This window comes from Helobdella robusta (genome assembly GCF_000326865.2).
Source record: "Helobdella robusta unplaced genomic scaffold HELROscaffold_54, whole genome shotgun sequence".
In the NCBI taxonomy this organism is placed as follows: domain Eukaryota; kingdom Metazoa; phylum Annelida; class Clitellata; order Rhynchobdellida; family Glossiphoniidae; genus Helobdella; species Helobdella robusta.
The window spans coordinates 535,732-546,250 of NW_008705287.1; the positions used below are offsets into that span (position 1 = coordinate 535,732).

Here is a 10,519-nt window from a genome sequence, read left to right on the forward strand (position 1 = left end):
ATGATGATAATATGATGATAATGATGGCGATGATGATGATGATGATGACGATGACGATGATGATGATGATAAAAAAAGAGATAATAGATTACTGAATGATAATAATGGTGATGATAATTATGAAGAAAAAAAGGAACAAAAGGTGTTGACGACGACGATGATGATGATGATGAGGAAAAAATTAATAAACAATTAAATAATATAATGATAATTATGATGAAAATGAAGATGAATGAAGATGGTGACGAGCTAGGAACTGATGACAATGTTCATGATTTGAAGAAAGCCAAACAATTTTCAAGTAATTGTTTTTCTAAGTTTAAGCTAAATTTAAACACGTTTAATTTTGTGTTGTGTTGGGTCTACATGTTGCAGGCGTTCGAGTCGTTGATGGGTCGTTGGTGACGATGCTGATGACGCAACATATTGATTGTTGTTCAATTGAAGAGTCGTTGTTCGATATTCTTACATCACTTGCCATCTGCGTGCATGTTGTTGTGTTGTTGATGTTGATGGTGCTGATGTTGTTGTGTTGTTGATGTTGTGTTGATGTTGTGTTGATGTTGTGTTGATATTGTTGTTGTTGCTGATGGTGTTGTTGCAATGTTGCTGTCATTAAAGTAATTCATAAGCAATATTTCTAAATACTGTGTTGTTGATGTTGCAATGCAGTTAATACGAGAGTTGTCGTTGTATAGTTGAAGATTTTGCAATTAATAAAATTTTTTTAAATTGCTTCACCAACACACACAAACACACACATTCACAAAAATAAACAGACACACACAAACACCACAAAAATAAAAATTATATATATATACATAAATAGTATATAAATTTTTATAATATATATATATATAAATTTATATATATACAAATTTGTACGATAAACCCAATGCAAAAACGCAAGGGTGCACGAACGCTCACCTCATCTGACTTCATAGCATTTCTTAATGCGTTTTAACATTTTAATGTCGGAGCGAGTCTATTCTCGTCTGCTGACATCATCATCGGCCAGCATCAGCAGCAGTTAGGAGGACAACAATGTCCATTAGACGCTGACATTATCATCGCCACATATTACATCAGCAACATCACATCATCTACACGTGGTCGAAATTGTATAATGCCGTATAGATATGTTTAACAACAACGACATCAACAGGCAACAACGCGCAACAACATACAACAGCACACAACAGCACACAACAAGTGACAAAAACACACGACGGAACGCAAAATGGACAAACAGCGCACAACAACGTACAACAACACGCAACAACATGCAACAACACGCAACAACACACACAACAACACGCAACAACACGCAACAGCACGCAACATGGACGGACAGCGCAAGACATTTATTACAGCGTACAGTGCTTGCCTGGCATATTGCTTAATGCATTTATATTTTTTAATTTAAACTTTCAACGTGGCATCCAAGTTTAAATTTGCAAGCATAATGGAGATCAATGGTAATTTTTATATGCACATGTTGGCTTGCTTGCAACACCACCTATACAATCTATAAGATATCTACAAGAAAACGTAAAACATACAAACACATGTCCAACTTATCAGTATGCTAACTTATTTTTATCAGAATATAAAAAATGTATCTCTATGCACAATGTATAACTTTTAAGATGTGTTTGTAAACTGTCTAGTAAATTTATAAAGCACATACACACAGACAATAACACGCACGTACATGTACACTGTACACACACACACATTTACATTTATGTCACAAATGCACATTAACGATCATGCTTATTTCCTCACACACGCACGCACACGAACACAAACAAACAAACACACACACACACTCACAATTATACCAACATACGTATACATATGTTATATACGTTCATACATTTGTATAGATAGAACCACGGCCAATGTTTATGCCTATGTGTGCTTAAATATGCTTATGCTTTGACTCGCTTTCAAAGAACGGATGGAAGGTTGAAATCAAAATTAATGAAACGTCAGGCCAAATAAAGATATATATTAAATTTCGTAAACGTCTTCTGCGAACCTCTATGCTAACTGCATTTATATAGCGCATAATAAAACTCGTGTATGTTTCTCTGCTTGCTTACCAGAAGTTGATGCTGTTGTTGTTGTTGTATTTGATGTTGATGTTGTTGTTGTATTTGATGTTGATGGTGTTGCGGTTGTTGTTGTTGATGTTGGTTGATGTTGATGCTGTTGTTGTTGCGGTTGCGTTTTTCGTTTTTGTTGTTTGTTGCTAATGTTGTTGTGTTATTTTTAAGATTTTGTCCTCAAGTTGTTGTGCAGTTTCTGTGGATGTAGTTTCGTGTAATTGTTTATTTTATCTGTTTGCTTGGGCTGGCTGTCGTTTGGTTTTTGTTGACTTTTGTTATTTTCTCTCTTTCTGTTGAGTTTCAGTTTTCAGCTTTATCTGTTAAGTTGTTGTCGTTGTTGAAGTTGCTGGGGATGTTGTTGAAGTTGTTGTTGTTGTTGATGATGTTGTTAGTGTTGTTGTGGGTGTTGTTGTTGCTGATGTTTTATTGATTATGTTGTTGTTGATGTTGCTACTGTTTATGCTGATGCTGTTGCTAATATTGTTAATGCTATTGTAGTTTATGTTGTTGTTGATTTTCGTTCTTTTTAATTAATTTTTTAGCCCATCTTTGTTAGCGATGCTAATGTTTGCTTGTGTAGGTCTATCTCTCTGTGGCGGTACGACATCTTATAAACTATAGACTTTTAAACTTATAGACCAGAAATCTATAAACTTGTTGATACACACTCGGTCGGTTGGCATGTTTTGTTGTTTCTATGAGCGTACTCGTTGTTCTGTCTCCTTGTTTGACGTGACCGTCGGCGTTGCTAATGTTATTTATCGTGATTTGACTGGTTTTTGTTTTATTGGCGCGGCCTTCAACATGATATTCTTCTTTTATATTTTTAACTCCAACAAACAACAAGAATGCACTGACGTCAAATCTTTTCTCCAACATTCAATTCATTCATTCGTTTGATTGATTGATTGATTAACTGATTGATTAACTGATTGATTATTAACTGATTGATTAACTGATTGAATAATTAATGGATTGGTTAGTTGCAGTTTCAGGCAAGATTTGTATCTAGTAAAGTTTTTGGCATATTCATACTAACACGAACTAGATGACACAATGTAAATTGAGATGCGTAAAATCCTATCTGTGTGAATCGCCAAATATTGCTTCATGAAAATTTGAAGAAGGAACAAAATTCTTCTTAGCATAAGCCATTTGCTACAAAATGCAGTTTATTTTAAAGTGGTCGGTTCGTCAGATTTGCGGGTGACGTTCTTCCATGCAAGCATCCTGAAAAGTACAACCTTATTTGCGCCATTCTTTCTTTCAGTATATGTTTTAGTTTAGAAAAAAAAATAAAAAATACGCTCTTACGAAGATCAATCAATCAGTTAATCAATCAATTAAAAATAGGTAATGAATGAATGAATGAATGAATGAATGAATGAATGAATGAATGAATGAATGAATGAACGAATGAATGAATGAATGAATGAACGAATGAATGAATGAATGAATGATTGAATGAATGAATGAATGAATGAATGAATGAATGAATGAATGAATGAATGAATGAATGAATGAATGAATTAATGAATGAATGAATGAATGAATGAATGAATGAATGAATGAATGAATGAATGAATGAATGAATGAATGAATGAATGAATGAATGAATGAATGAATGAATGAATGAATGAATGAATTAATGAATGAATGAATGAATGAATGAATGAATGAATGAATGAATGAATGAATGAATGAATGAATGAATGAATGAATGAATGAATGAATGAATGAATGAATGAATGAATGAATGAATGAATGAATGAATGAATGAATGAATGAATGAATGAATGAATGAATGAATGAATGAATGAATGAATGAATGAATGAATGAATGAATGAATGAATGAATGAATGAATGAATGAATGAATGAATGAATGAATAATTGAATAAATTAATTTATTAATTATGTTTTTTTAATTTCTTGAAGAAATGTTGAGGCCAATGACGTCTTTTTTGTTCTTGTCGATGTTTGAAATCATTTTCCTCTTTTGGCCGGTTTCATTGAATTTTTATAAAGTTTTAAACATCCACCACAGTTTTTTGCAATGCCATCCATATATTTTTTGTCAGGTTTAACAAAATCTCTAGATAAATTTTCTTTTTAATTTTTTCAACTGTTCAAACATTCCTCATCATCCGCTTTCTGTTGTCAACTGTTCATCAACTGTTGCAGCTGGTCATGTTGAAAGACGCATGCAAATGGTTGAAATTAAAAAAACTTAATGTGCAAAATGCTGAATAATCTTAACAAATATTTTTTAAAAACATATAAACAAACAAGTTGACGTTAAAATCTCTTGAATAGAAACATGAAAATAATACACAACATGTTAGTAGTGAGCCTTATAAACATTTGAACGTAACCAAACATTCAAACCAGTTCAAAACGAAAATACAAACAAACAAACAATCAAGCAAACAAACAAACAAACAAAAGAAATAAAACAAGCAAATAAGAAAAAAACAAACATACAAAAATTCATATTTACAAACAAGCAAACATACAAACAAAAAATTACAAATATACAAACCAGAAAAAACACAAGCAAACAAACATACATACATACACACACACATAAATACATAAAAACAAAAAATATACAAACCACAAAACATACAAACAAACAAACATATAAAGAGACAAACATACAAGCAAACAAATATACAAACAAGCAAACATAAACACACGTGTTGGAGATTTATGTTACCCGCGAGAATGAGACAATTGATGTCTTGCATCCCGCTAACTGCTATCATATCAAACCATGCTGTCTGCTCGATTTGTCGATGACATTTATATTCATACTTGCTAGCATCAGCCAACAGTCCTTTCTTTGCTTCTGCTTGCACGCACATATACATACGTACACCTACATGCATACAATCATACATGCGTAAACACATAAATACACATACACACACATACATATATGCATACATACATACATACATACATACATACATACATACATACATACATACATACATACATACATACATACATACATACATACATACATACATACATACATACATACATACATACATACATACATACATACATACATACATAAATACATACATACATACATACATACATACATACATACATACATACATACAGATAGCAAATTTTTCAGCCAGTCTGTATTGAGACCTTTGGTCCAACCGATTTTCAGACTCAGAGTTTTCTGAATGAACTCTGTAGCAGGATTGTAGAAGTATCGGATTGTAGAAGCATTAGATAAGAGTTATGTAAAGCAATCTTTCTCTATTTTACTTCAAAAATAAAATTCTTTCTGTATTTTGGATGGAGCGTTAAAATACCTGTCTGTGCGAAGCGTTTAACATAGATTAAAGCTGAACCCGGATATGATTATTACTTCCTTATAGTTCTAATCAATTATGGGCTCACACATACATGTATGCGTTTGCGTATGTTTACACTTAAAATTCATACACGAAATTCCAAAAACGTAAACATATACAAAAACATTTCCAAGACTATAGAAACAAAAACAAACAAACAAACTAAACAAAACTTGTACTGCATACCTGCTTTTGCACGTTTAAAACATTCTCTTTATGCGTTACTCTTTGAACTGAACATGATCGTAAAATTTACATACAAACAACCGAGTAAGATGCGATGCGCGTGTACACATGTTTGTATTTTGTTGAAATTCAAAGTGTGCCTTACATACGTTTCAATGTTCGCCTACTTACTTATTGATATTACATGCATTTGCATGTGTTTTATACCTTTTTGCTTGTTTTTTTTTATCTATATAATGATGGACAACCAAAAATGTTTGAAGATATTTTTGTTGAATTGTATGAACAAACGAGGTGTTGTTGAATGAGGCTGCGATGTGTTGCCGTGCTGGAAGTTATTTACATGTCAGCATCTCCAACACACGTCTGTCTCCTTGTATGTCAATGCAAATGTGAATCGTCCGGCTGCTACTGAAGATGAAGAAGATGACGACGACGATAATGACGATGTTGGTGGCGATGATGGTGATGATGATGATGATGATGGATGTGACTTACTGATGATGATGTTTTTGATAACATTACATATAAAAATTACAACAACAACGGTTTCGACATCGAGATTGATTATAAGCAACAAATTAATTTTAACAAATTGTTATTATTGTATCATTATTTTCCGTCATCATCATCATCACAACCACCACCACCATCATCATCATCACCATCAATTATTATATTTGTATTTTCTGCTATCAAAAGCATCATCATCATCGTCGTCGTCATCGTCATCATATATAACTAACTAACTATATATCGACCTAGTCGTTATCATCACCACCACCATTACTTTCATCATAATCATCACCCACAACGTCGTCATCATATCATGACATGTGTGGACGGACAGAGACAAGAAATGCTTGGACACAATAAGAATAATAACAACAATAATAATCATAAGAAGAAGAAGAGGAAGCAGAACAACAAAAACAGCAACAAAGCGCGCAACAATAAAATTATCGAAAACTTTACAACAGCATACAAATAAAATTAATAATAAAAATCAATTGTGATAATAATAATAATAATAAAATGACATTAATGATAATAACAATATTACTACCACTACAACAACCACTACTATTACTACTTTACTACTTCTGCTACTACTACTACTACTACTACTACTATTACTACGACTACTACTACTACTACTACTACTACTACTACTACTACTACTACTACTACTACTACTACTACTACTACTACTACTACTACTACTACTACTACACTACTACTACTACTACTACTACTACTACTACTACTACTGTTGTCACTACTACTACTATTACTACAACAACAACTACTAGTACTACTCCTACTACTAATAATAATAACAATAGTAATAATAATAATAATAATAATAATAATAATAATAAGCAGTTGGTCAGTCGGATTGGTATAATTTAATCGGAGAGGTGAGTCATTGAGTTAACGATGTGCAACTCAATGGAGTGAGGACACATATTTATGTGTGCACTTGTTCATGCTTTCGTTCGCTCCTTCATTCATTTTTCGGCACTTGTTCATGCTTTCGTTCGCTCCTTCATTCATTTTTCGGCACTTGTTCATGCTTTCGTTCGCTCCTTCATTCATTTTTCGCTCCTTCGTTCATCCTTTCATTCATTTTCTACCCATTCTTTCATTTTCGTTTTCATTTATTTCTTCGATCATCTGTTTTCTTTTTTTTTTCTCCAATCACTCCTTTATTTTCATTCCTCCATTCACACCTTTTCATATTATCATTTTTTATTTTCATTATTATTTGTCGAATAGTTCTTATTATTTTTATTCATTACTGTCATTACTTTTATTATCTTTTGTTATCAATCGCAGCACATCCCTACTTCCTCCGAAAACATCCTAACTGGCATTTCATTCCATCTCTTAATTTTTATAAATATTCAGCCGAGCCACCATTACAAAAAAACATTAACCAACATGCATCTGCCTATCAAATAATTTCTCATTGGTCGAGGCGCGTGCATTTTGTGCAAACTTCAAATGAATATTAGGAACGTGAAAATTTTATGCTTATCAAATATACTCACGCACACACACACACGCGCGCGCACACGCACGCATACACACGCACGGAGAAAGATAAGCAAATGCATTTTATATGAGTTTCAGATGCATGCATTCAGGCATGCATGTTGTGGTGCATTGTTGTTTTTGTATGCATGGAGTCATGTTAATGTTAACACTTGCTCAGACGTAAGGTCACGCCGATGTGACAAAATCCTTTCGCTGTGAAAATTATAAGAGTTTGCGCCTTAATAATATGAATTATCCAGATGCTAGTCTGTCTGTGCGGCTGTCTCTCTGTCTGTCTGCCTGTGTCTTTGTGTGTGTGTCTCCTCTCTCTCTTTCTCTCTTTCTCTCTCTCTCTCTCTCTCTCTCTGTGCTGTGTATGTGTGGTGTGTGTGTGTCTGCATCAGTGTTTGTCTAGAAATATAATCGTATGTGTTGCATGAGTGTATGTTTGTACGTGATTGTATATTTTTATGTTTTTTATTTGTGTCCTTGCTTGTCGGTGTTTGTCTGAAGTGTGTTTTCACGTGGTGTGGCAGGCATGTGGTGAGTGGGGGCTGTAGTTTTCTTGCTTGTAATATTCGTTGTTTCTCCGTCAGTTTTGTTTGTTTCTATTGCATTTTTTCTTTCAAACAGATTTGTTCGTCTTTTCAGGCGTATTTTTTTTTATAATGTTGTACATTTTTTTATGAAATCATTCTTTCAACAACAACAACAACAACATCGTCATCGTCACCATCGTCATCGTTAATGCCAACAACCTGATCACTATCATTAAACAAAAAAGATATAATTATCAATAATAATAAGAACAACAACAAAAATATCAATAATAATTATAATGATAATAATAATAATAATCACATTATTGTCATCATCGTCATCATCTTCAGAAGAACGAGAACAAAAATTACAGTATCATATTTGTCATCATCTTGTAGCTTCATCATCGGAGCAACAACGACAGACATCTTCCTCACCTTCATCTCTCTCTTCACCATCATCATCATTATCATCATCGTCATATTCGTCATCATCATCGTCATCGTCGTCATCCTCATCATTTTCGTCGTCCTCATCATCATCCTCATCATCACCATCATCATCGTCACCACCATCGTCGTCGTCATCATCATCTCCTGGAAAGCATCGTTACCGTAGGAAGGAGCATGTTTGTGGAAAGTCAATCAGTCCAATAAATTACATATACGCACGCCTTCTTAATAAATGCATCCATGGCAACAAACATGGCCGACCATACTTCCGGCCAGACATGCGTACTCGCTAAATGACATCATTTACTCGCACATCGCCTTGGGCGCAATATTATTCTGCTATGTCCGATGTGATTGTCGTTGGTATTTGTTTGTTTCTTGGTTGGTTTGTCTGTTTGCTTGTTTGTCTGTGTGTGTGTTTGTTTGTCTGCGTAGTTTTCTGTTTGTTTGTTCGTCTGTGTGTCTGTTTGTTTGCTTGCTTTCTTGTATGCAAACAACACGTAGCAACATACACTTCTATATTTATATGTACAATATATACAACATGTGAAAACATGCTATCATTCCAATAAAAACATCAAGTAAACAAAACAAACTTGCATACATATACACATAAACTCACACATATATAGTTATATAAAAATTATTCTTGAAACAAAACAACAACATACACATATATAGTTATATAAAAATTATTCTTGAAACAAAACAACTCATTTGTAACTAAACAGAAATATCAAATCATAATATATAAAATAAACAACATCAAGAGGAGCAACAACAACAAAAACATCGAACGCATCATAACTCTTAAATACTTAATTGGTAATTATTTAAGATAAATTCAATTAGCTACAAAGTGCGACTAATATTGGCTACTGTGGTTTGTATAACAGCTTTTTTTCTATCTGTGCAAAGTTAGCTGGTCATCTTCGTGTTATAAGGAAATAATCAGATGAAATGCCTGCTGAATTACATGCAGGCTTGCCCACTCAGTGCTGTATAACGTAGTTAATTTAGCGTTTACATAAAGCGTTTACATTTTTATTCCAGCACACACTTGCACATTTGCATGAACAAGCAAAACGAAATTTCATTTATTAACAAAAGCAGTTGAAGAAATAAATGTTGTCGGATTGGCAGAGTAAAATTTTTAAGGTTTTTCAACTAGTTAGCTATCCGGCTTGGTCATAAATTTGCTGACAGTTCGATATTATTGAACTATTTTTGAACTTTAAAAAAAACCTTGGCGACATTTTTTTGTGATTATTACTATTCCTGTTTCTTTTCATCCGTTGTGGTTGTGTGTGGAAGGGGTGAGATTAAGGGAGGTGAGATTAGGGGGGTTAGCAGGGTAAAACAGTGAAACAATGTAGAATCAGAAGGTGTAGAGAGGTTCATCTTAACTCTGACAAAATATCTGCACCTTAAGCCCTTGAAGAGTGATCACGACCTTGCATATATATAATAGATATTATACATAGATATATAAATACATACATACATACATACATACATACATACATACATACATACATACATACATACATACATACATACATACATACATACATACATACATACATACATACATACATACATACATACATACATACATACATACATACATACATACATACATACATACATACATACATACATGCATGTCTACATACATACATTCATACATACATACATACATACATACATACATACATACATACATACATACATACATACATACATACATACATACATACATACATATATATATACATACATACATACATACATACATACATACATAC

The 10,519-nt window shown here is 33.1% G+C and overlaps 1 protein-coding gene across 1 annotated transcript; it reads right to left on the bottom strand.

Moving 5' to 3' along the window:
* Positions 1-340: 340 nt before the first annotated feature.
* Positions 341-2,993, bottom strand: HELRODRAFT_179441 (hypothetical protein; the record flags this gene model as incomplete). Its single annotated transcript, XM_009028282.1, has 3 exons — positions 341-518; positions 2,109-2,214; positions 2,822-2,993. 3 exons carry the CDS (start codon positions 2,991-2,993, stop codon positions 341-343), a joined length of 456 nt encoding a protein of 151 aa, XP_009026530.1.
* Between the last annotated feature and the right edge of the window lie 7,526 nt (positions 2,994-10,519).